General features: G+C 39.1%; 2 protein-coding genes across 2 annotated transcripts in view; one reads left to right on the top strand and one right to left on the bottom strand.

Annotated features, from left to right (window-relative positions):
* Positions 1-1,002: 1,002 nt before the first annotated feature.
* On the top strand, positions 1,003-8,447 carry KNOP1 (lysine-rich nucleolar protein 1; the record flags this gene model as incomplete). The annotated part of the gene is made up of 4 exons (XM_010180286.1): positions 1,003-2,410; positions 5,144-5,212; positions 5,708-5,785; positions 8,136-8,447. Coding segments are annotated over 4 exons (1,867 nt in total), but the record flags the coding sequence as incomplete, so codon positions are not given.
* Positions 8,448-12,054: 3,607 nt separating this feature from the next.
* Positions 12,055-27,852, bottom strand: part of LOC104533873 (chromosome unknown open reading frame, human C16orf62) — a gene marked incomplete at its 5' end in the record, with an annotated part of 29,607 nt that continues 13,809 nt past the window's right edge. Inside the window, 5 exons of the mRNA XM_010180285.1 lie at positions 12,055-12,336; positions 12,867-13,013; positions 17,757-17,875; positions 18,690-18,855; positions 20,751-20,890. Coding sequence (XP_010178587.1) covers positions 12,238-12,336; positions 12,867-13,013; positions 17,757-17,875; positions 18,690-18,855; positions 20,751-20,890 — 671 coding nt within the window. The remainder of the gene's footprint in view (positions 12,337-12,866; positions 13,014-17,756; positions 17,876-18,689; positions 18,856-20,750; positions 20,891-27,852) is intronic.

Raw genomic sequence — 27,852 nt, 5'->3', positions numbered from 1 at the left:
GGTATCGAGGTGTTGCCGCCGCGCTCCGCTTCTTACATCTTCGGGGGGGGAAGAACCGCAGCGGAATGCAGGGTGACACCCCCCCACTCCCTCCGGCTGCGTGGAGGAGGGAGGGCCCCATGAAATGGGGTTCAGTCGGCGGGGTCTGCTTCTGCGCAGGGCCTGGGGGGTGCCTGCGGACAGTGCGGGGCCCGTCAGCCCGCTCCCACGGAGCTCGGAGGGGCAGAAGTTTGGGGCGGCGGTAAGAGCCAGGACACGCACGCAAGTAACACGTATAGGTCTGTTATACTTGGACTACTTTTTAAAGGATTTTGTTGGAGTTCCTTACAAGACGCACTTGAAGAAGTCTTGTGCATTAGTTACTGTTAAAAAAATGCGAAACTAAAGAGGAATAAATATGTTTCTCAGGAAAAGCAGGGAGCGTCAGCAGGAGGGTACTAAAGGCATGTCTGCTGTAACCTGCTCATAGGCATAAATGTCCCGGGAAAGGAAAGGGATAGCAAGGATGAGAAATCACAAACAGAAGTGAATTCAAGGTAATGACTAAGGTGCACTAAAAGGATTTTGTAATGCTAAGTGGGTGATAAATTAAGTTCAATGGTAAATAAGTGAGGAGTCATACGTATGTGGAAAACCACCTTAACTATACTTATAAATTTATATATATGTAAATGCCTTGTCATTTAGGAAAGATTTTTAGAGGGTCGATACTAATGTGAAAATGTCATGCTTGGCAGCTGTCAAAGACAAATAGAAAGTAACTCACTAAGACAGCAATAAACAAGACAAAAATCACCCTGTCACCAGTTACGTAGACTGTATTTTCAGTGCTGCATGCATTTCAGTTCTGCTGTCACAGAAGGCAGTTTGGAAAATGGGCAAAAGTGTGCCAGGGACAATGAGAGATACAGAATGTTTTTCAGAATAAAGGAAGACCAAATAGACCAAGACTTATGTCATCTTGTTGAAGCAGTGCGCTAACATCTTCATTTCATCTTTTAGAATGATAATAAAGAAAGAGAAAAAAGAAGTTCATGAAGAATCTGTACAGAAAAAGAAAAAGGTGAAAAGTAGTAGTAGTCAGACTATAATTAAAATTGAGAAAGATGTTCAAACTGTCATTAAAACTGAGGATGATGATCAGCTTGAGACAAAAACAAAGGTAAGGAAAAAGGAAAATTTAAAAGAAGATGAATGTTTAGACCAATTAGAACTGAAGAAGAAAAAGAAAAACAAGAAAAAGAGAGTTGACTCTGAATTACTGAAGGAAACACATTCAGAAAGCTTTGTGAATGTAGGAGGCCATCTGGATTTAGAACCTCAAGAAGAATCAGAGAAACAAATCAAAATTGTCAAAAAGAAGAAAAAAAAAGCCCAGTGTCATTCCTCCCTATCACTGCAGAATAATCAGAGTAGTGATATGAAGTTTTCAGATCATCATAGAGATGGTACTAAGGAAAATGAATTTGCTTTCAAAACAAGCAGAAAGAGTAGTTCTTTGGATGGTGAAGTAACTAGGAAAAAAAAGAAGAAAGGCATTTTTTCATTTTCATTAGATGACATCCAGGACAGTGAACATAAACATTCTGAAAAAGTTTGTAAAAAAACACACAAATACATTTCACAAGAAAAAGCTTTTACGGGTGAAAACTGTGGAACAGAGATTATCCAGAATGATGGAAAGAGTTATGTGAGAAGAAAGAAAAGAAAGAAAAAGAAAGAGAAGTCTGACTCTTTTTTACTACTAGCAGATAACCAGGACAATATCCATGGAGTTCCTGATAACCGCATTGCATTAAGTGACTTCAGAAAAAGGCAACGAAAGAATTCCCAGGAAATTCCATTGACAAACAAAGAGGGAGAGGACACTACTGAGAACTCTGGAAATATTGGAGAGACCAAGAGGAAGAAGAAGAGAAGCAAAGACGTTTCCTCCTTTACATGTGAAGATAATCGTGAGTGCAGTCACAGAGTGCCTCATAAGCGTCACCCTGCACAGCAAGAAGTTGAGTCTCAGGAAGAAGAGCTTTCTGGAAAAAAAAGGAGGAAGAATACCAAGAATAATAGCGAAGTCATCAAGAAGAAAAAGAAAAAGAAGATTCAGAAAGAGGAGGAGGGAACAATATGTTCTGAAGTTTCTATAAACAATAACAGTGTATCTAAAAGCCAAAAAATAACACTACTAGAAAGCAATACAAAGAACAAAGAGTGGGAGATGAAGCAAGCTGAACGTGTCGCAGGGGATGTTGCAGATAGGGTATTATGCAATATTAATCATATGCTCTTTGACGGAAAAAGGAAAAAAAGAAGAAAAGTAGTCCCACCACAGGACTTTGCTGAAGAACTGGGTTCAAAAGGGAACACAAACAAGAAAAAGATCAAAATAGAAGACGTGGGAAATGAGGCAGTGGTAAGTGGTAAAGAAGAGGGAATCTCTACACATTCCTGGTAAGGAATTGAAAGCTTTTTAGGTAGACAGTTCCCTATTTTGCAGTCTGTTCTGCCTGTTCAGACCCTTAGGTTACATTTAGGTCAATAGGGGCCTTCTCTGGGTTTTGAGAAACAGGATCTGCTGATCTATTGATTTCAGCAGGTAATAGCTGTGAAATACAGGAAGGTATTTTTTAATGCCTACTGCTGTAGTCATCTAGTGTTTCAAATGTGCAAATGTAAATATTACAACTAAAGCAAGTATAAGGCACATGAAAAAACATAATATGTACAGTCCTAAATGTTCTCTCCCTCCTTCAGTTGCTCTTAGCAAAGGGGCAACACTCCTATAAAATAAAAATTCTGAATTAAAGAAAAATAGATCTGTGCAAGGAAACAAATAGATACAAGACCTGTGTAAATGTAGCAGCTTTCTGTATCTAATGCTAGGAATTAAATACAGGTTCTTCAGCCTTTGTGGAGACCCAGACACAACGGTTTGTGTTGGGAGTGTGTATGCACAGCCGTCATCAGGTGCTCAGATGTTTGGGGGTTTTTACTTGTTTCTCCATTTGACCTTTCGAACAACAAGAAGTTTAATTGCTGGGATATATTTGTAATTAAATTGACATTGGCTTTTTGAGACTTGGACATTATTCGGGTTCTTGCAGCTGCTCACATTCTGTGGAGGCAAGATAGCCTAATGCTGTCAAGTATTGCATGATAGTGGTGACCAGTTAAAATGGAAAGCACAGCAATACCTTGCGAACAATTGAGGAGAAGAGTGTAGGACGATGCATCTTTTGTTTCTCTTCTCCATATTCACTTCTGTATAATAAAAAGTACTTTAGAGAAATTCTCCTGAAGATTGCAGAGTCTGGGTAAATCAGTTCTAGAGAAATCTTGTTCCTGCCAGGCCAAAAGACAGATGCTGCTGTAGTAAATGGTGCTCTTGCATCTAACTGTGCCGTAGCCCTGAACCATTTTCAGGTGTACAGTGTATTCACAGACACTGCTACGTGCCTTGAAAAATCCACTGTTGGGCTTGTGCAGCAAGCAAAAGAGTAAGTTTTTAAAGACAGTGTGGTGTGATACCCACTTAATATCAGTGACTGATACTGTTCCCATTGGATGCCACTGCAGTCAACTTGGGCAGAGTGAGGAGCGAGGGCTGAGTTTACTTCTTTGAAGCTGTTTGCCTGCAAATAGCACAATCCCACCTTGTGTGAATGTGCTGCCCTTACCTGAAGCTGGGGGAAGGCTGCCACACCTCTAGAGAGGGGGTCATTTTGCCAGGCAGTAGCCTTCAGCTACAGGTCAGCAACAAGCAGTTAGGAATGGGAGTGCACCCTTCCTCCTTCTGTGTCTGATAAAATAAATTAAAAAATGTTGCAGCCGTTTGCAGAATCCTGTCATAACCATTTTCCTGCTTGTTTTAATAGATCTAAAAAGACAGTACTAGGCCATCTAGAAGTAAATTGGGGTTTTGTTTTGTTTTTTTTATTTTCATCCAAGAGAACGAGCTCCTTATTGCAGACAGTGTTCTCACATTTTTAGCGTGTGTGTGAAATCAACGTGTAAAAGGTAGCTTTGGAAAACGAGGTAAATCATTCATAGCTTTAAATAAAATGTAAACTCTCAAAAAATTAACAGCAGCTTCTGCTGACAGAAGTATGTTACAAATCTTTTCCTTCTCTCAGTGTTCCCTGGGTATTTCATGCTTGGATTATTATGGTAGGTGTATCAATAGATCTTCCCTTTGACCACCTTTTTCAGGTTGGTCTAAAGCTTATGGCTCTAATTTACCACTATCCTGGACTTACTACTAAGCCTGTTACACTGGATGCCCAAAAATCTTCTCCTTATTACAAATTTAAAAAAGAAAGGCTAAGGGCAGTGATCCAGAAACACCAGTTAATGGGAGCAAAAGCTGCTGAAGGGCTCACTTTGTGGAAGAATTACCAGTATCGGGCTGGTTGGGGACTCAGCCACTGGTTTCCCTCCTACCATCCTGCCCATCCATTCCTGCCACAGCCGCTCTGTCTCTTCACGTCAGCTCCCCATTTCTCGCTCTCAGACATGGAGCTAACATGCTGCTTGCTGCCACTGTAGGAGACACCTCATGTATGTGTCGCGCCTCTCCTTGTGCTCTTTCCAGACTGGGAGCTCCCTGGAGACCATCATCTACTCTGCAGTTTTACAAGACAGAGCACAATGCAGCTGCCTCTCAATGGTTCTTTTTTGTTTTGTTTTGTTTTGTTTTTTAAACAGGCTAGTGTGATCAACATGCCCCAGGCTTGTCCTGTGCCTTCAGAGAGACTATGAGCTTGCTAACAGTTTACCAATTTTTTTTCTAACTTCCACTCTTTCTGTCCCTTATTTCAAGTATAAAATTAAACTTTTATGAAACAGTTTAATTTGAAATGACCCTGTCTGAAAAGGTTACTGTATGTGCCAGTGATGTTGGCAGGTCCATTTTAATATGTGAATCTGAAAAAAACTCCTTATGCTAAAAAAAAGGATTTCTCCCTTGAGGAGGGAAATACACATGCTTAATTGGCATTTCCAGCTTAGATATTGCTATTTCTCCTTGCCTCAGAATAGTATTACTGTACTGCTTAGTGTTTTTACTACTTTTGTGGTCAGAGCTGTGTAAATTCTAATTAACTAGACTGGATAAAAATGCTTATACAGGCTTTTTCCTATTTTACAGGAAGAAGTGGATGATGTAACTATTGTGCAGGAAAAAAAAGGAAACTGTGATGAAGTTAACATAGACAAGGTATGCTTTGTCTTAATGGTGTAAGGTTTAAAGCAAGCCAGCATTTAATGTATGCATAGAGTTTGTAATAAAAAACTTGCTTTGTTGCTTGTCTATGCCAAGACTTTCCAAAATAGAGCTCTCTTTAAAATGTGCTTCACCTTCTGTGGGCTAAAGCCAAAATGTACAGCTCCAGTCAATGTCGGACGCTTCTACGTAGCTTATTGGGTTAAATACTGGTTTCTTTGCCTCTCATCTATGTTGGCAGTTCAGGGGAGCTGTTCCTGCAGTTAGAAGATTAAACATGTCAGATGTAGCAGAACGTTCATTTAAAATACCAGTATAAAAATCAGTTCTCATGCTGTGTAAAAGGACCATATGCAACTTTTTCATTATCCTTGCAAAATCTTGAAGATAAGCTATTTTATTCTTCCCTTGTATTTTCATTATGAATTAAATTAACTGCCATTTAACACACAGAAGATACCTTCTTGTGCTGTTTTTTCTGCATGCTAGGTGAGGCGGCAGGCTCTGCAAGAAGAAATTGATAGAGAATCTGGCAAAACAAAGGTTTTCAGTCCCAAAGTGAAACAGGTATGTATGAACTTGGACCTTGATCTGATGGAAATGCTGTGTCCTAGAGCAAGTTCCTGATAAAAGCACTGCACTGGTTTTTTGTACATGGCTCGAATACATGGCTTGTCACAACAGTCTTCCTTCTGACTGTAAATTTATCATGCTATAAAACAAATTAATACAATCCCAAGAGAGACTGGGAGCTGACCAGTGAACTCCAACAGCATTTGGCTTTGTACAGAGCTCCAATTCCCATCATCAGTCCTCAAAAGCAACATTTTCTCTGATTCTTCTGGAGAATGAGCTGCGACATTGCTACAGAAGCATTTTCTGCTTACTAATATACATACAACTAATATACATACAACTAATTCTAGGCTATGGATACAGCAGTCACTGAATTGTATCTGTATTGTTATCTGGAAGACTTTGAAGACATTCAGGAATGGGTGCAGGTGGAAGGGTAAAAGGGAGAACAACTGATAACGCATGTGTGATATTTACAGCGAGGTTGCCTCCTACTCAGCCTGCCTCCTGCCAGGTTTACAGCACAGTAGTGGAAACTGTTGTGGTATTGTTTAGCAGGGATAATAAGATTGAGGAGGAGAGAAAGCTTTGCTAGTAATTCAGGATTCATAGTTGTTTTCACAAGACTGCCAGTATGCCTAGAAAGTTGCAATATACCTCAAGCAAATGCCAGAAAAAACTTCTGTATATTTTTACCTAGTGGGAGGCAGACTGCAATAGCTCTGGAACAGCAACTATTTAATAGTCTCTGAAGTCATTGAGAAAAATGACAGCCTTGGCCGGGGATCTCAGTTCTTCTGTCTCTGCGTAGTAGTATGCAGAAGAATAAAAGCTATGAAAACGAATTTGTCAGCTTCACAAAGAGTGAGTTGGAAATGCTGCAGCAAAAGGTATGTGTAGTGCCTGCCAGCAATTCACTTTAAAAAAATTAGTTTGACAAACTATAATTATTTCTTGCAACTGTGCAGCTGTCTCCCATTCCAAAGGGAGGGGACACACACACTTGTGTGTGTGTGTGTGTGTGTACATGCACATGTCTGTGTCACAGACCTGGGCTTATATAGAGCAACTTGTCTTTGAGCAAGTTAAAAATACTGAAGTATTATGGATAGCTCTCTTTTAATAGCAGGTATTGTGGCCTTTGATAGTGAATGATACTCCAGCTTTCCAGTGTTTTAACTTAAAAAACCTGCTACAGCTTGCCTGCAATATTGTGTAGCATGCTGTGTGTCATGTTGGCTGTCTAGTGGAGAACGACTGTTTCATGCAAGCTACAACTGTTCAGTTGGAAGGATTTCAGGCCTACAAAAACACACTACTAAATTCACATTTTATCCTTTGATGCAGCCAGCTCAGTCTAACTAACAATCAAACATTCTTCCATTCAATATCACTTCAATATCATCATTTTTTAAAGAAAAAATTAGGAGTGGCAGTCCTGCCAAAAATAGTTACAGATGACTGCATAGCTCCTAGCTATAGCTCAGGAGTAAAATTTAAGATCCTTAGATAATAAAGCCTGTTCTTAGGGAAGCCGTAAGTTCATAAACTTTGTATGTCATATGATGGCTCTTGGGTTATCCACAAACCGCTGAATTCTGATTTTACTTGAACGTTGCCTGTATTCTCAGAAAGGAGCCAGTATCAGCAGACAACAGAAAAATCCTGAAGGAGTGCAGTAGTTCAAAGAATACATCGAAAGGCAGAGTTAAGGAATGGCAAACTGCAAGGGAGGGGGGGCTTTAAGAGTACTGTATTTAGTCCTGTTGGATAAGGGTATGCCCCCAGTTTTTGCACCTATGCAGTATTAGTAGTAGTGGGATGAGAGTGCAAATATTATTTCAAGCATATGAGCCAGATTGAACACTGTCTCCAAAACTAAAATACTTAGACACTGCTGAAAGCAACAGCTATCTCACTAGGCAGTAGGAAAATGAAAAGAAAACTGTACTGTGCGACGGTGAAAAAGGATCTGACAATTGTTTTAGAGTAAGAGACGTGGTTGAGCAATGTCTGGCTCTTTGAGCTAGGTAAATATTACCCAGAGAGCAGAAAAATCAAGATTCCTAAAGACAGAGGGAAAGAAAATTCTGAAGGTGCATTAAACCCTGTCTCCAGGTTAAATGAACTGAAATGCTAATGAAGATGCACTCATACAGGGTTATATCGTTCTTTTATCACATCCTTTGAGAGGTACAACCTGTGGAATGACTGCTTCCCAGCTTTGTCAGCCCTGTCAGGTTTTTTTAGCTGCTTCCACTCTCATGGTACACAGCCACAAATTATCTTTCTCGGTCTTGGTATTACTTAATTTTAGCATTAACCTTGTTTTGCTTTACAGGATACAAAGCTTGGCCAGTGGAGTACAGCTGCTTTTCAAAGTTCTGAGGAAGAAACAAAGTTTTTCAGACTGATGCATGGCTTTAAAAAGGGCTCTGTGCCTATCCAAAATCACTCAGCACCTACGAACAAACTGAACATGGCTCTGAACAGGGAAGGGGAGGAGAAGTTACAGCAGGCTCTGAAGATGGAATTCGATAAAGCAATGGGCTTGAAGCAACATAGAAGAATTGGTCTTGGATTTCAACCTGCTGCCAACAAAAAAGTATACATAGACAGATATACATCTAGATCTATAAAATTTGAAGATTAAAAGTCAGAAGTAATAAAGAGAATGAAAATTCAGCAGGCAAATTTCTTTTTACTTTCCACATCTTTTTACTTGAAATAAAATGCAACATGTTTAAGAAATTTGATTTGTGAGGCACTTGTACTACAAGTTTTGAATTGTAGATTCCGCAGACTATGTAGAGCTGGGTCCTCACTTCAGCTAAACAGTAAGTTTTTGAAACCTTAATATTTTCTACAAGGCAAGAGACAGCCTTTGAGGATTGAAGATATATGGGCAAGTTGAAGCTGAAAGTTACAAGTTGAAACTTAGAAAGTTTTTTTAAAAACTGATTTCATAAACTTATTTTTAGCTACATCTTAGTGATTCAAAAAGATTTTAGTTTTCTGTAAAATCTTCAGTGTTACACTCAGTGAGTGGTACAAAGTGACGGTGTTTAAAGCAGCACTACTGGTACACCTACAAATTTGATGAGGTGAGACTTCTAACTCAGCAAGTAGTTTCTTAAATATTAGCATCTATTATAATAACAAATAACGTTCAACATCCTCTGTATTTTAATTATGCTCTGGCACTTGGATTTTCAAGCAGCAGCTGTTATCTGTAAATGAAGGTAAATGCTTTCTGGATAGCAGCACCAAATACATGGATCTAGACTTCATGGAAAGCAAGGTAATTTTAATAATGTGCTTATTTGGTTTATTGTACATCAGTCTGAATGAAGTTTTTAACCTTTGGATTTTCAGACAACTTGCACTTTCACTGGCTTTTTAATAAGAGTACAGAATATGCAACTGCATTTGTATATGACAAGTTCAGAATTCATGGGGTCCAAAGCAGTCTGTGTCTTGCTTGAAGTTACAAAAAGGTAGTGAACAAATAATGTATTTTATTACTGGCTGTGCCATTTGCTATGGGAGACAGTGTTGTGAGTTTTAGTGTAGGTCTGGTTCTTAAGCAGAACAAGGTGACCATCTCTATGTCCATGCCTACTGTAGTGTAATAGTGGCTGACTTGCAGCAGAACTGCAGCCCCCCAGAATTAGGCTACCATCTCTACTTACCCAGCTCTGTTTTTCTGCCAAATTTCCTATCCTTTTCAGTAAGATCATGCCAACTGATCTACCACATTTCTTGCTCTTTTAAGGCAACCTGACTTTGTACAGCAGTCTTTTCCAGTGGACTACTTTACCTGAGAGCAGCTGCCTCTGGCAGAAAATACACTTAACAAACCAGCAGTTGTTCCCAGTGCATTTTGGGCAACTCCTTGGGGCAAGTGAGAACTATGCAGAGGCTTCAGCTTAAGAGGTTGCCATGAATTCATTCCCATACCGGGGAAGAGGGAGCTGCTGAACTACATCCTGCAGAATCTGAACTTGTCTTTGAGGAAATCATCTCCTTTGAAGTGTCACTTAAAACCACCACCAACTCAGGGCGAGTCTGTTTTGCACCAGTGCTCTCAAAAGCTCAGTGACAGGCTTCAGCTGTTGCTTTACTTAAATTCAAGTAGTAGAGGTTCTGATGTAAGACAGATGCTGAATTCAGGCCCTCAGCTACTTGCTTGCCAAAAAAATGAGTTAAAATAAAGGAACAGGTAGGAAAATGTCAACTAGTGACTTCATTTAGGAGGAGAGGGACAGCATGTACAGCTTTCTGCAGCAGAGCCAGTCTTGGGTGGGTAGTGACTGCTCTCACACTGGCACTGGCAAAGATGCTGAAGATGATACTTGTCCTAGAGCCTTGCTTTTGGATAAGGACTCTTTTTCCCATCTGGAATTGTGTAACGTATATTCGCATGCTGCTCAATAATAGTTTTGTGGATGGCCTGGCACCTTGCTTTTGATACTGTGCACATGAAAATGTTTTAGTTTGAAAAACAAGACACATACCTGGGGAAAAACTGTCAGCTTTCTTCAAGCAGACTTGGTCTGGCCTGTATATGTGCTATATGCAGAAGAAAGACAAGGTCTGTAATAAGTAGAGTGCTTTAACTAAAATTAATTTTGCTTAATGTGGAAGTAAGCCAAAAGCAGTTCATTAGAGTGGCTGTGTTAGCTTCTAAGCTAGGTGTATAGAGTTTGCTCCTGATAACTAACCAAAGCTTTCTGCCTGTCATTGAGATATTTTTGCACTAATAAAAACAGTAGTAAAACATTTGAAAGCATTTCTCAAGGCAGTCTTGCATCAATAAAGAAACCAAAGTTACACTGTGCTCAAAAGACAATAGGCAAAAATTGGTGCGTGTATGGGGAAGAGGAACAGTTGGGACATTTGTAAGCCTGCTGTAAGAGTTTCCATTTTTGCAGAATCTGGAACAACTCCACGTTGGGTGTAGAGCAGTACATTTGCCCCTGGAGGACAGTTTCTGCCATACCACAGCTGCTTAGTGTGACCCACTTGGCGGTTTAGAGAGCTCAGAGTTTAATCTCACCCAGTTTGTGGTTTGTTTCTAAGCCCGACAGGAAGAATCATGTACGTGCTGTTAAGAGTTGTTTCATCCAGTTGCAGCAAGAAGGAAAGGTAAATGAAAGATGGATATGATAACATATGCAGTACTATCATTTCATGATCTCTGGGTGCTTTATATAGAATTATTTAAGAGAAGTCAGTATTAATTAAAATAGCTATATACCAGAAGTTGGAAGTGTTCTGTATCAAGCTGATATCACTTCATAACTGTCTCGTATTCCTGCAGTTTTACTCAGCTTACATATATAGTCTACCAGGACCAAAGGGTCCTAGTTCAGTTCTTTACAACCTTAACACAAAATACGTATTTTAGATGTATCCTGCTTCAGTAACCACTGAGGAGATGAAAAACATGCAACAAGAATGGTTTAATAATTTGTGTAGCATTTATTATCAGCTTGCTAGCTCCTTAAATATATGGTTATTACTTGGTTAGCCTTAACAAAATAAAATATTTTTATGCAAAAATGTATCTTAATATTCATATAAGGATTTAGCTCATTAAAGTACTTATCACAATACAAAAGCAGCACTAGATGCAATGTCTCAATATGGTTCCTTACCATGGGACAAAAGTGATGAAAGTGAAATTTATTAGGTGTAATAGCAGTGCATGTAACTAAATTCCACAAGGGTAAAGTGATAAATTTGTATATGCAAAGAAATATCCCCCAGAACAAACAGATGAACTGCATATTGTTTTATTTAGTGAAAGCGTACTTTGCAAATATAGAGTACTTTGCATACATTTCCATTTTCCTTTGCAGACAGCACTTAAAGATTCCTTCCATTTTACAAAACACCACTGAACTAAAATGAACGCATAAATGTGTCTGTGAAAATGTACTGGAGAAATTAGAACAGTAACACCTCTGCCAGTTTTCTCTTTTACTGGAACTGACCAAACAAATGTTGGCAGCATCCTAAAGCAGAAAGACGATTTACTAGGATTATTATATTGAAATGCTGCTTTCTACATAAGGGAAAGACTATCCTGCAAGTGGGATAAAGTTGGAGGCTGTGAATTAATCCATGTAGGTTATCTTCTTCCTTTGTTGCCAAAATGGCAACAGATGAGGTTTTGAAAGGCTTTTGCAACCGCAGAGATTCAAAATACCACCCCCCTTTACTGAATCTAAATCAGCATTTCAAATAAGAATATAGGGAATACTGGAAAATTCAGATTAAATTATTGCACTCAGAACAGTTTTACCTGAGTCCAAGTAAACCTGTCACACTAAGTAAAATAAAAATACACTGAACTCCAGTCAAAATCTAGACCAGTGATTTTTGGCCTTGGCTACATGTTCTCTTGTACAGATGACTCCTTGGAAGAGAGGCACTCATCAGGTCCTGGACTGCAGAGGAAGCCGAAGGGCCAAGTCTGTGAAGTGACTCATTTCAGGTTGTTTGCTTCGCCTCTTGATATATTCTAGCGTTTTCACCTGCATATGAAAAGTATTTTGAGATATTTAGAGTCTGTCATTTCTCATTTCATGGGCCATCATTCGATCTATGTGAGGGTGTTCTAGTAGGCATTCTCATAGTTTTCCCTAAATTTCACTGGTATTTACACTTCTTGCTCCAGAGCTCATTACGTGTATCTTTCTTAAAGGCTCTAGAATACCCACTTTCCAAGCTTACACAATGCTGCTCCTCCACTAAATAAAAATGCTATATTTCTCTTAAAGATAGTTTTCTGTACTGAAAAAGAAGTTATAGCACCCAATATTTCTAGGTTCCTTAATGTCTGAAATACATTTAAAATGGCTAGAAAGATAATAGACTACATGAAATAAGAGAAGCTCCTTATTCATTAAGAAGCATTTTAAAAATAAGCTTCTTTTTTTTTAAGGAGAGCCATTTTTAAAGAGATTAGGTTTATTCAGATCAAGAAAATGTTACCTTTTCCCAAATGAGGAGTTAAGAAAAATCTTAAGAACTAAAATGTCTCTGCATTATCTGTTTTCCTTACCATAGTCTTGGTGTCAGCAAAGCCATATTTCTGAGCAAGATTCCAGAGATTTACTGAAAGCTGGTTTAGTTTGTTGTTTCGCAGATCCCCATGAGTTAGAATAGTGTTAAAGAAATACAGTGCCAATTGACTCTGTCGCTTTAGGGTCTAAAATTAAAAAAAAATAAAAAAATAAAAAAATCTTGTATTGCTGTATAGTCATCCCAAAACATCCAGCATAACGTCACTGGGATCTCTGAACTCTCAGAAGTGCAAGGGCCAGATACTTACTCTAATACACAGCAATCATTACAGACACAAGAACATGTGCATAGTTTTCATGTTCCATTCAGAATGCAAGAAGTAGTGATAGTCACGGATCACCCTAAGTCACTGTAAATAAAATAATTACACAAGACTCCTAACATCTCATACCACTTTGACACACCACAGTATGTCTGACAGATACTTAAGACTCCCTACAGTTTCATAGAGATCACTCTCCCACCGACCAACACTGCAGCTCCATCTTACACAGAAAGCACAGCAGCATAGCGGTTAAAACAAAACTGTCAGCTAGGCGCCTCGATTAATTAACTTAATAATTCAGCCCTCTCAGTTCAATACGTTTTAGGGTAGCTGACATACAGCGTTCAGATGCAGAGTTACAGGAAGAATGAGGCAGAGACAGGCAAGAGGAGTGGAGTGATGTCTGTGACTCGTGCACTTCTGACACGATACCAATGCAGCCTCTGCCCTTTCCCTAAGGGACTGAAAGTAAATTAATCTCCTTTCTCACTGCCAGCGGAAGAGAGGTCAGATGCTATTAATCCAAGAAACAGCATACACTGAGCTATCGGTCCTCCAGATAAATACGGAAAAGGAGAAGCCATGCCATTACATAACTGGGTAACTAGAAAAGAGGACATAGCGTGCCCCGAACTTGAAGCATCGGACTCTACTGTACCTGCGTGACACACACAGTGGATTTGTACACGCAGAACAAATCTGACACATCAGAAATTGTGCACGCTCACACACACACATGCATATGCAATGCCCAGAGGTGCACAAGGCCCCAGAAGAAGTTCCCTGAGCACTAAATTAATTACATGAAACTACCAAGAAGACAGCTTGTTCTGTAACAATTATCTGTTAGCAATTTCCATCCCAGTAGCTCCAAAACCTGTTCACAGGCTAAAACTACAACCATCATTTAGGAGCACTGAACTGTACGTCTGACCAGATAGAGAAATACAATTGATCAGTCTAGTCCAGTAGTACTAACACCAAGAGCAGAAATACAACTCAAAAAGACAACAAAAGGGAAAGTAGTTGTGCTTAAATGCTTAAGTATTACGGTAGTATTTCTCTTGTAAGACTAACATCCTTCAGGGAAAAACAGATGTAGGGTACAGCCAGCTAGTCCATGTTTTGCCACATTATTCACAAGGCATCCTGGATTAACAAAATAACCTACATTAACTGTAATTTTTTTCCCTTTGACCATCTATCTCATGCTGTGTGTCTTCTGCCGAATACAAACTTCAAAGAGGTTCCTGGGAACAGCGTGGAGGTTTCCTCACAAGAAGTGGGATGGCTAAACTATTGGGCAGAATGCAAAGGCAGCAGTACACCAGTCTGAATATCAACTGGTGAGGTTTTCCAAGCAGTATCAATGCAAATACAAAATCCAATCTTCTTTAAAAGAAGGATGACATTTTGATTAATTTGAAACATACATAGTTCAAAAAGGATCATACTTCAAAAAGGATCTAGGAACACATTAAAACGCCAGAAGAATGAGATGCACACTAACTCTCATTGTATTGGGGTAGGTGTAGCAGACAGGATTTTGGCATCTAGTCATCAGTTACAGAATGCAAAGTAAGGAGAGAGGCAGGCCCAGGTATGCAGTGAATCCCACCACGTCTGAAAATGAAACAGAAGAGTCTTCACGTGATGATGAAGAGGAATATTTGTGTAACATGGCACCAACCTCCCACCCGGGGGAGACGTGGCTGCCAAGCCTGAATTGTGGGTGGCGCTCCAACTCACAGGAGGTATCCACAGGCGGCAAGGGGAAAGCAACAGCTCAGCCATTTGGCAACCACACACATCACAGGACTAGCAATTCCCACACTAAAAAGAATGGCCAGCCTTCTAGGCAGCGCATTTTCCTAAATCTTTGGAATAATGCTGATAACAATGAAACAAAGAACAACCTACATCATCCCAGAACGTGACCACCTTCTGTCCTAGCCCTTCCACCAAAGTGCAATGTCCAAATTTCATATAGCATAACAAAAAAAAAATAGGGTCTGTCATACAATGGACCATGTAACTTGGTATTTCACAAAATTCTGGCTCTCAATTCAAGTATTCATTCCTGTCTTTCAGTGACTTTTGCCAGACAGCTATCATAAGGATACCTCGAACCTCCTGTTAGAAAAGCATTTGTGTATTCAGATCCGCTGCTTCTCTGAAGCTGCATCTAGGCTGCTGCTGCTCTCATGTACAGCCTTAAAACAGCCTGCTCTGATGCTTGCTAACCAGCAGCAAGGTATTTACTTCTCTAAGAAAGTCTCCACCCACACGAAGGCAGAGAGCACTGATACATGCTCTCATGACCAGAAACAGCTCCAATTTTACAGAACTGTCCAGAACCAAAGATTTCCATTCAAACACTGTAACATAAATGAAGCATTCTCTAATGTTGCTAAAATGCCACACTGTGTTAACATAAGATGCATTGTTCTCTTCCAAATTGCAGTTTTGGTGAAAGCATTTTATTGTGAGAAAAATTTATTGTCCTTTATATCTTTTAAAGGAAATGAACCAATAAAAAAGCAGAATCATCAGAGGCTTGTTCATTTAATTGAGCAGCCAAGCAGATGAATAATAAAAGGTCACCAACACTGAAGCAATCCAAATAACACAGTGATTTTATGATTGGCTCTACTTTAGCACAAATATTTTCAAATATTCTCATTGCCTCTATTTTCTCAGCAATAACACCTTCCTCAAAAAAACTATTCAGTCTTACAAAACAATTTTTATCTAAACCTCTTAAGGACTTACACTTAAAGCAGCAAAATAAATGCTCCCCCTTCATAAATAAGGATGGGCAGAGGAGTAAATCCAAGGCCACAGAGGCGAAGGCAGGGCAAGGACCTATATCCATGCTGCTTAGCTTTAAATCCAGTTTTCTATGCAACAACTGCCTCAGTGAAATAACACAGAATCTCATTACTCTAAGTATTAAGCTTGAAAGCAGGACAAAAAAAAGCCTTTCAGAAAACACAGATTTCAAACCTTACAAACATTTCCACCCATATACTCCATATAGGAGTCATATGCAAAATATCCTCAACATGTAACCCACAGTCCTGGAAACTCTTTAAAAATCTCCTTCCAGTACCTGCTTGGACATTCTTAGCTGTGCAAGAATGATCGTTTTCTGCTGTTATTGTTCTGCAAAAGAACTGTTATTCACTGTGGTTATGTGTACAATGATGTAGGAGCAATTGAGCAAAGGATTTATTAATCTTACATCTCTAGAATTACTCAAGGAAGGATAAACAGGATAGCAAAAGCAGAGAACAGGCTAAACTTGGCATAGCATTCTCCAAATATGTATCACTTAACACATTCTGTATTGACAAACACTACAGGCTACTGTGCAGACAGGCTATCTAAAAAAGAAATCCCATCAAATTAATCCTCCCCTGCCCTCAACTTTTCAGTTTACAAGCCACAGGATTTCTATCAATACGCAGCAGTTCAGTAAGGGGTGATTAGGAAGCTGTTGAGGGGTTCAATCTCACAAACAGGTACATTAGCAGAACAGTAAGTTTTCATTATTTCAGTAATATTGAAAACATTAGTCACGTGCCTTTCACATACAATCCATTAAGCTACATTGGATCTCTCAGAGCCTCTAACTCCAATCAAGAAATCCAGTCAGCTGCCTAGAGTTTTCTTTATATATATATATTGAACAAATACAACCCTGTACTAAAACCAGGGTAAAACCAAAACATCTCTTCTCTCCCTCTGTACTTCCCTCCTGACTTCATTCCAGTGTCTACGATCCAAAATATTTACAAATTAAAGGCGGTTTCCACTGCGTTTTACCCAGGAAGACTAACTGTGAAATCTCACTTTGCACACTACAGAGTTGGACATTTCAGGCTACTGTTAACTTTGCTTGCAAGAAAATACAGTTTAGTTGCAGCGAGAAAGGGGACAGTCAGGGAGAACAACAGGAATGGACACAGAGCAGATTTTAGGCAGAACTATACTGCAATCAAAGGAGTGATTGTGGCACTGTCTCCAATTCTTCATCTTAGGCCAATAATTGCAATACCAGCATCATGGAGCTCATTACAGGCAGAAAGACTCTCACAAGAAAAAAAGTTATCCCACACTGAGCATCATATTTCCATAACCAAACCACACCAGGACTCAAGCCAGTTAGTTTACAGCTAACTCTAACCTCACTGTGCTGCTCTGCAATCATCATTCCTCACTGCAGCAGAATCACATCCTTTGATGCCCTGCCACAATCAATACCACAGGCTATACCAGAGGAGCTTCTGGTTCTATCAGATCGCTGGTCCTATCAGACTGTTCACCTACAGCACACAGCTAAGCAGGTAACTTTAGCTTGCACCTTAAAAACGTGTTATAATTGCTACGTGATCTCTTTCACATCATTAGGTCTTTCTACCACAAGCCTGCCTATGTGATTGGCTCACTTTTGAAACAAGTAAAATTACCTAATTTCCTCTTGCTGTAAGGTTCCTAGAGCTTTCTAAAAAAACCGATGCCTGGTCAAGAAGGTGGTCCATTTATTCAACTCCAAAGTAATTTTGGTTTTGTATTGAATCAAGCTGAGCAAGAACATACCTCTTCTTTTCCAAGGGTTTTCAGATGATCCAGGATCTGTGCTACCACTGTTTCACACAGTTTATTAATTTCAGCCAGGAACTTGGAGTCACCACCATACAGGGTATCATTGGAATCAACTGCAGAGATGAATTCAAGCTTAGGTCTGGCTGAAGAGCTATGCATTTGTTTGCTAATGAAAACACCAGCTATTTACAGAAGACCAGATCTGGAAGTTATAAAATGATCCTCCTCCATTAAACACAAACAGAATAATGAAGTTATGATGAAGCCAAACTAGCTTGGCCTCTCAGACTAACTAATCTTGCAGTATGCTTTAGAAGGCTTGAGTAATCCCCTACCTTAATTTAGTAACCTCTCCATGATCAGAAGGCAAACACCCAAATTTTAGAGCAATCAAAATACTATTTCAAAAAGACTACAGCCATTTTATAAAATGCAAAATCTTTGCAATTTTTTTCCTAGCTATTCTGAAGATTTTTGTTAAGTTACCACTTCAATTTTCAAGCCTGCCTTCAAAGCAACAAATATATAGCTTAAATAACGAAGACTAGGCATTACATTCTGAAAATGAGTTGTTAACAAACAGGAATGAAACACCAATAAGTATAAATCAAGTTGATACTTTAGACTAAAAGAAATCCCTCCATATATCTAAAGTTCTATTATTTACTTGAAAAGATCAGAGTTTAAGTATTTGCACCAGCACCACCACAAACAAACTAAGCAAATCACTCTGCACAGATTCACTTTAGAGAACAGACTGTACATCTGTTCAGGAGCCACCTCCTGTGATTATTTTAAGTTACAATATCTGGACCTGCACAGAAAAATAATCTGTTCTGTAAGACTGACTACCACTGCTCTTCATTAACTAGGTATAAAACACACGGTGGAACGCAAGAAGCCAGAGCCACCCTTATGTATTATTACCTTTATCTACATGGTAGATATAAGCTTCTTGAGTCATAGCAGACAGCAGATGCAAAACATTAGCATAAATCCTGACTTTGTCATCACTGTTATCCTCCCAAGTATAATCCTGGATGACATTTAGTAATCCTCGCACAAGAAACAACACCCCTTGTTCTGGATGGTCCTACAGAAAAGAGAAAAGATAAGTCAAAAACACCACCACAACCACCGCAAAACAAAAATGTGATTATTTGTGATCTTTCAAGGGTCTAGCATCACGGTATTAGCTCTTTAAAAGCAAAACCTACAATATAATTAAAGCTGACAACTACTTTTCTTAAGTGTGATCCCTGCAAATTCTTTAAAAAATTTGTTCCAGTTTCCTCCTAAAATTGACCCATAATCATAAACTTGATCTAGGCAGCCTCCACAGACAAACTTTTAAATGCTTTGTTTTCTAGTCATGGGGAAGTAGTACAAAATTAATGGTCAGCTTCTTAACAGCTAAGTCTCTAATATTAAACACACTAGGTGGATCTTTTTACTAAAATAATGACAGTAAGCTATAGGAACAAGTATTAAGTACTCGTACAAGTTTCAGAAGAACACCTACACTGGCAAGTTGAAGTTACAGACAATCAGCAACTTTTAGTATGACAGGAATATAAAGACACCTGCTTTACATAAGCTATGAGTTTTTGCAAGCAGTTTTGAAACTGTACCCAGCTTATTTCAAGCTGGCAGTTGGTGCAATGATACCAACATATGTAGGACAAATCACAGTTCATTGGGAACATTTCCTTCTGATCATCTATCTTGTAAATAGGAGAAAAAAATCATGGAAACTAATTTCTGAATCCTGGTATCTCATTGCAAGTTCTTCTTCATGACTGAGCCTGAGAGGTTGGATCTCCCTCCTTCAATCATCTGTTAATGATCCAAGTAATTTCTCTGAGCAGCATCCAGTTCTGACACAGCCTTCCCTCTGCAGTCAGTGGACAGCAACAAGTGACAGTGGCAGCGAGCCTTTCCCTTCTAAAAACACAGCACCTCCACACTGCTGAACACGCATGGCTTAGGAGACCCCTTCCATTGGAAAAAGGAGAACCCACTGCTCTGATCAGGAGGATTTGGACAGCACTGCACTGTGCTACTTCACCAAACACGTAGTCAAATTAAAAAGGAAAGAGGAAACAGTACGGAGCACTGCAGTGAGGAGGAGCAACCTAGTTCTCCTACAACAAATTAATAAACCTCAAACTTTTTTTTTTCTTTTAAACATGCCATGACACTAAGGCAAGCTTTGCTGGGAAAGAGGAATCTTCTCAGAGAGGGCCACAGCTGTTAACAGAGGGAAGTAAAATCTTCAAGTGACAGGTTTTCACTGCAGTGAAATCTTGAGAGTCAGAGGCCTGTCTTTCTTCTGTAAGGTCAACAAAATACCGTGGCTCTGTAAGTTTTATCTCAGGTCTTCCACATTAATTTACAATTTTTCATCATATTTTAGCTATAGCTGAAAATATAGGAAGGAAAATGACATATTGACCTCTAAGCCTGACAACTGGTTAAAAACTGGAAGGGCATAGAATGGTAGTATTTTGTGAAATATTCATCAGAAGAGGAAGGTTATGCCAAAACACATATTCTCATTACTGTTTTCATTCAAATGACTAGGTGACCTACAAGAAAGTAACTGAAACTAATAGAAACTGGAGCTGCACATTTCCCCCTTCCTCAGGTATTAGATTTTATGAGTGCTCAGCTAAAATACCACTTTTTTGCAAGGACCTATTAAAGCAGTAAATTATGATTATACAATTAAGTTATGGCGAGATTTCACTCTACCTCAAATCCAGTTAAGTGCAAGGTGCTACCAAGAGAGGCAATTCTGTACCTCCACCACCAAACAACTGTTCTGCCTCCCCATTTTGCAGCCAATGAGCAAATTGGTTCGGCTTGCTTTTAGAAGACTAACCACTGCATCTCACACTCGCCAAAACCCAGTCTACTCTAAAATTTTAAACAGGAAAGTTGAAGTAGTCTACTAACCTACGTGCTGTTCATACACACACAACTTACCGGAACAACTAATAATGTGGAAAAGAAATTGCAAAGGAACTCCAGGAGGAAGGCGTCAGAAGGTCGCATCTTTCCATCTACGTTGATCATTTTTGGCACTTCAGGAACAAGGCTTACTGCAGCTTTGAAAAATGCATCAGCTGCAAAATAAAAATACAGTTACTGTATTATAACTCCAACTGCGACGGCAGCCATGCCTGTGATCCAATGATTGCTTAGAGTTTGTTTCAAATATACTACAGAAAATGAACATATGCTTAATTGCAAAGAAACTCAAGACTCAGCAGTCAAAATCTGTGGTAGTTCAAGTGATGCTGTTTTTCAAAAGTTCCCACATCACTCAACATTTCTGAAATTACAAATGGGAAGTCTAAAGGTGGGGGGGAAGATCATGCTATGTTGCTCACAAATTCACCCTGACAAAGAGCTGTTAAAGTTATAAAAAAGTACAGACAACTTCATTTCTCTAAGTATTTACAGTCATTAAAAATAAAATACTAATATAATACCAGAACCTGTATTTCTGGTAACCTAGATAAAATTATTCTTTCCAAAAATCACAATACAGGAATTTGAGAAACCATTCATCATTATGGCCATGGCAAAATAGCTATTAAGAGGTTTTTCAAAACTCATTATTATGTCTCTCATCCTACCAAAAAAACCCCACAACCCACTAGAACATCTATTCACCAGTTTAATAAGTTAATATTCACAAACTAAACCCAACAATATTTCCCCTCTTACACTAGAGGACCTCCTATATGCTAAGAGTTAACAAAAAAAATTCTGATAGCAAAGTTCTTTTGCACTTTCTTGGCTACATTTCAAAATATCCAAGAATCCAGATCCCATTCTTTAACGTATACTTCAAAGCATCCTTTGGAATTAATACTGCATATTTTACAGGAACAGAGACTGAGGTCATAAGGTCATGCAATCAAATTTTAGTGAACAGAAAGAGAAAATTCTTGGTGAAAGCCAAGAGGTGTTACACAGCTGGGATGGAGATACCACTGTCAGGCATGCACGGGCATTTCCAGGAGTGCAGCTTGCTCTGGAAAAATTCATTTGAGCACATGAGACTCCAAGCAAATTTGCTAAATATAGTACCAACTGATATCTAATTTAAGCTTATGAGGAATACCAGAGAAACACGTGCTTTGGAAAACTGTAATTCTTCTGACTCCTATTTCTTTTCAGGACACAAGTGCTCAAGCCCTTTGAACTTTTCACTGCTTAGAATGCAGACCCCTTCAGTCAAACATCATACTTGCTTTTACTCTGCACATTTATTCTGAGGTGAAATAATGTGGGGTTTTTATTTATTGCAAACAACTTACAAGTTTACGCAGCCAACCCAAAGGAAGTAATCTTCCTCCGAGCTTTATGAGGAAGGAAAGCAGCAGCAGATGTTCATTCTAGCACAAGTAAATGAATTGCTGTCACTTCCACAGTTGTCTCAGCAGACAAAAAAAGTGCATGCCCCACATCACCACATAATCAAAGCATATGACCAGACAATTGAAAAAAAATGTGTCTCAGAAAATAGTCTGCATACCAAAGTACCTATGTCTGTGCAGGGAGTACTCCTGCCTTCTGAAGTTATTTCGTGACAGGGCAGAAGTGGTCTGCACAGCAATCAGCCTCCACAATGAGAGAGAAGAGCTGCAAAGTACCTCACCTCAATTTACAGTTAGTTCTCCCAGCAATCACAGTCCTAAACATTCTCCTCTAAACTTTTGCCTCAGCACAAAACCACAACCTCTTGTATTTGTTATAAATAACTGCAATTTGATTCAATTGATGTCATTGCTGCGAATGAGAGCTGCCTTATCTGGTTGAGCACCTTCAGAGACACGAGCTCCCTCATTACGCCTGCCTGGAAGAGCAGCGTGCCCGGCTCCTGTTTGGGTGACTGCTGCTGAGAATGCGGAGAGACCCCTCCTCACCACAAAGCTCAGCCGGCTCTGCCTTGCTGCAAGCCCCGCTGTGCTTCCATTTTTTTCCTCCCTAACCACAGCAGTCACGCAGCTGCTGCCTCCCTGCCACCTCCATGTGGCTGCTGTCCTCTCGCCACTGCCACAGAGTTGTGTTTGCAGGTCACCCTGCAACCCCCCACGTGCTGTCGCTGTCTCAGAGCCATAAATCATAACAGCAATTAGCTGCATTTTCTATTAAAGAGATAGATGTTTTACTTTAGCAGATTCAGAAGTACTGGCAAAGGAGAGCATGCTCATTTTGCTATGAGTTCAGTCAATCTGTGCTAGCCACAATATGGTTCTTGTGGTGGAACACTGAAAGCATATTCATCTAAAGTATACGTGCTTCATAAGAAACAAAACCGACGGAGAGAGGTGGGGCTGTTCAGTCTGGAGAAGAGAAGGCTCCGGGGAGACCTTATTGTGGCCTTTCCAGTTCCTGAAGGGGTCCTACAAAAGCTGGGGAGGGACTTTTTACAAGGGCAGGTAGCGATAAAACGAGGGGGAATGATTTTAAACTGGAAGAGGGTAGATTTAGATTAGCTATTAGGAAGAAATTCTTTACTGTGAGGGTGGTGAGGCACTGGCACAGGTCGCCCAGGGAAGTTGCGAATGCTCCCTCCCTGGAAGTGTTTAATGCCAGGTTGGATGGGGCTTTGGGCAACCTGGTCTAATGGGAGGTGTCCCTGCCCATGGCAGGGGATGGACTGGATGAGTTTTAAGGTCCCTTCCAACCTAAACCATTCTATGATTCTATGACTTAAAAATAAAGTAAATTAACATTAATGCAAAGGTTTTATTAGAGACTACCTGTTTAGTGAACTTTTCCTCCAAACGCTACCATCTCTTCACCTACAGAGGGGTGTCAGAACATGCATCACATGCTCAATGTTTGGAGGAAAAGTTCACTAAACACGTTGTCACGGAAAAGCTCTTTTCTTAAGTAGTAATAAATAAGCATTTGCATTTAATTCTGAATTACACTAATTATGAGGTTATGCAACAGTGCTTTCTCTGTGTCTTTCAAAAGTCAATTTACAAAGCTATTAACTGTAGAGGTGTTTAAAGAGAAAAACATACACCTGCTTTTACTGGCTTCCAAAAGGTATAAGGAACCACTTAAAAAGCATCAAAAACCACAACAATGTTATGTTCTTCATTAAAAAAGAAAAAAAGATAAAAAAGGCTTCTTCTGGTGAAGGATGCTGTTTTCTGCCAAAACGGAAACATCTGCCAACAGTACAATGCTGCTTCTAAAGCCACTGTTAAGCTGGGTAACGGGAGAGCAGCCTGCACATTACAACAAATCATCATGATAAAGTCTTCCCAGGCTGCTGCTAGTATCTTGTGCAGTGCTCCGAACATGACATACTTCATGCTTCACTAAATTTATCCTTTCCCAGCAGCTCCTTCATTTTGGTTGACCATAATCCTATAAATCTTCCCCCCGAGCATACATGCTGACCTTCAGGCTACCAAAACTGACAATCTTGGATATCCAAGTCAGCACTTCTAGTAACGCTCTCCTACCGAAAAAGCAAGTGAAATTGGTGTTGAATGTTTCGCTGCTGTCAATATTCATGATCGTACATACATACACGGATTTAATTATGCATATATTTCCATGTATCAGTCTCTCTACATCTAAAAAATTCAGCTTATGCTGTATTTGCTGCATCTATGATAGAAAATTAAACTGCACTAATTTAAGATTTCAGGCAGGAAAAAAACCAAGGAGGAACAAAACCATTAGAGATGGGAAAACAATTAAGCTCCCTAAGTCCACCTTCAAAGAGAAACGGGAGAGAGTTTGACACACCTACACAAATTTTTAGTGACATTTTTAGTCACAAGTACACAAGGCTAAGTTCACCCAAAGGACAAAACCAGGGATCATATGCATTCCACATCACCTTCGTGTCCTACAAGCATATTTTAATACTCCAAAGATTTATTTCCACATCTGACAGAAGTTGGAAATCTAATGAAGTCTTGTACTCCAGCACAAAAAAAATAATGGGAAGCAAGTGTGAGGTTTGTTGCCTCTTTTTTTCTGTTGTTAAACAAAACAATGCATTGCTGTTTTAACTACCAAGCGTTGCAAACATTGGGAACTCCTCCGCACATTGGTGAGGTCACTGTGAGAGTTTTGTCACACTTTTGAAATGTGTTTTTCCCTTGAGCTATTGAACATTCTCCATCTTAAAACACTCTACACATCACTTCCAATCCAGAAACTACAGATAATTACTTGAAGTAACAAAGATGAAGTAAGAAAATGAATGTGTTGCCCCTTGGTGAACTGAAATGTGCTGTGTTAAATCATACCATTTCTTACTAATTCAAACTGTGAATTAGCTGCAAATAAAAAGGTAATTATGTGGATGAAGCTTGCTAGTGTTAGTTTTAGGAACAGCTTGATTATAGATTGTTAGCAAGGCCTTAGTACTTCCAGACAAAGGCATACAGAGGCACAAGCAGAAGGGAAAAGTCACACAGAGAGATGAGCAAGAACACTGGATATTTTATTCTTAAACTGTAATCAGTAAATGCAGCACACACTACCACTATCGTCATTCCCTTACCAAAAAAAAAAGCCCCAAAACCCAACAACAACAACAAAAAAAACCCAAAAAATGCCCAACCACAAATTTCAGCCTGCCTCTCTAAATTCCATGTAATGCCCAAAGACTGTGAGGTAAAGTAAGACTTCCATTAGTAATACTGCAAACTTTGAAATAATAAAAGCTGTAGTTAAATACTGTCGTTTATCCTGGTTATTATGAGCTGAAAAAAAATTAAAAATCAAATGAGGAGACACATGAAAAAAGATGATGTCTCAACTTTTCCAAAGAACCAGCAGATTTGTGTTTAAAAGAGACTGGCCAATGCAAACACTTAGATTTAAAACAAACAACAACAAAAAAATTAAAACCAAACAAAAAACATTTAACTATGTGCCTCATACAAAAGGCTCTTAAAACAACTAAGCTGACAAAAGATAAGGAGGAAAGTCCTCCGAGGATTCACACCTTAATAAAGGATGGGGTGGAGGAGAAAAAGAACAGGATTTAGAAGTTCTCAACTAAGTCAAATGACTAACGTGTTACGGTTTTGCAGAGAGATGCGTCCTTATGAGGAGCCGGGAAGTGACAAAGTTTGCAGACTTGTCTGGAACGAGACTGCAAAGCATCGCAGATGCATCGCATGATTCCAAGAAATAAAGCAGCAGATGAAATCTTGTATTAGTAAGGCATGCAGGGAAAGAAACAGCCCTTGCTATAACTATAGAAAGATAAGCTCTAAATAGGCTATTTACACTCATGAAAGATTTTGGATTCATTATAGATGGTTTCCTGAAAACTGCATCCTAAACAGCTGTTGAAAAGGCAAAGCAATTACCAGGATCATTAGGACAGTAATGGAAAACTGAGGTGTCATTGTATCATTTCTAGAGCTGTTGTGCATTTACACCTGGAATACACTCCTGATCTTCCCACTTCCAAAAGGGTAAAAAGAAGATTAAGAAGGTGTTACGGCATGAACTATTTCTTATGAGAAATGACAGAACTTATCAATTCCAACACCTCATGGGTAGCATGAAGAAAATTAACCAAGAACGACTGAATTTTTCACAGTATCACTAGTAGGTCAGCTACATGCACTGAAACACTCAGATAACATTTAAAAACCATACAGAAATAAATCCCTCAGTAGCAGATTTCTAAGTAGCACATAACTCTGAAATTCACTGTCACATGAAGTTGCAAAGGCCAAAAAGTAAAAATTTATTAAAGAATTAAATTCCTAAGAATTGGTCCATCTATTTTATTAAATACCATGGTCCATATGGGACCTCTGTTGAAGGATGTATTTAGAGCGCCTGCGGCTGAAAGCTAGGAAGCATCATTCTACATCATGGTTTCCTGTGTGTTCCTTTGGTCGATGCTACCAGACACTTTCAAAAACAGGTCATGAGCTAGGCAGACTTGAAGAAGTGACAAACTGCTATGCAATGCTAGTCTGACCAGCTTACAGGGACAGAGACGTCATCTCTCTAAGTCATATGGAGAAGTTATTGGCTGCAATAAAGAGAGGTACAAGTAAAAAGCTCAATGAATGGGAGAAGTTTCCAGCTGTGGAAATCCCAGGTAACAGTACAAGTCATTTTTCTTTTTTTAAATAAAGCACCATCTAGTATTAGTAAGGAAAACAGTATCTCATCAGTTTCTCCCAAAGCTACTTTGCTGCCATCAAGGAAAACAGTATTTTAAAAGATAACAGAGACGCCATATACTGATCTCACCAGAGAAGAAGTCCCAAAATCTGTAACTGAGAAAACCTCTTCAGGTTCTTATCGCACTAAATTCTTTACCTCAAATTCTCTCTATCTATATTCTGTTTATATTCTTCAGATCTATAATGATTTTAGGAGATTAGGAGGGCATACTAAAAATTGTTATCTAATGCTACTGAGAAATTACACTAAAACATTATTAGACTATAATTAAAAATTACTTATTAGATATTCTATAGTATCCTTTCTCCAGAGCGTGGCTGAAGCTTGTCATATTGAGACAATATTCATGGAAAAGTAACATTTTCTGAAGCAGACTAAGAAACTACTTTTGCAGTGAAACCATTTCAGCTACATTTGAAGAACAGAACAAATATTTATATGTACATTAAGCAATGAATGCTTCAGAATTAAACTCTGTACTTGCCAAACAAAATAGAGGTCTGTGTCAGTTGATCTGGGGGACAAAAACTCTCCATTTTTAAAAAGTTTTATGTTCGACAATATTCCAGTGAAATTAGTCACACAGAATCAGTTGAATTACGTTATTCACTCAGCATGTTACTTCTGAAGCGAGGCAAGGATTTCACAACCTTTAAAATAAAAGTGCCGCTCAGCACACATTACCAGAAAGTTACGTCATCTCTACGGACCTGCTGAATGCTGTGGCCAACAATTGAAAAATCATGCTGTCTGTTCTTTGACAGGCAAAAGCAGCATTTCCATAGGGAGGAAATATGTGCAATTTAAATAATACCTCTACCTCAAAAATTCAGAAGAGTGACACAACGGAGCACGCATTTAATCTCAATTTAGTCCAAGC

Source organism: Mesitornis unicolor, unplaced genomic scaffold, assembly GCF_000695765.1.
Source record: "Mesitornis unicolor isolate BGI_N332 unplaced genomic scaffold, ASM69576v1 scaffold48072, whole genome shotgun sequence".
Lineage (NCBI taxonomy): Eukaryota > Metazoa > Chordata > Aves > Mesitornithiformes > Mesitornithidae > Mesitornis > Mesitornis unicolor.
Note: the sequence above shows the minus strand (reverse complement) of the source record. Positions and strands in the feature narration are given on the sequence as shown.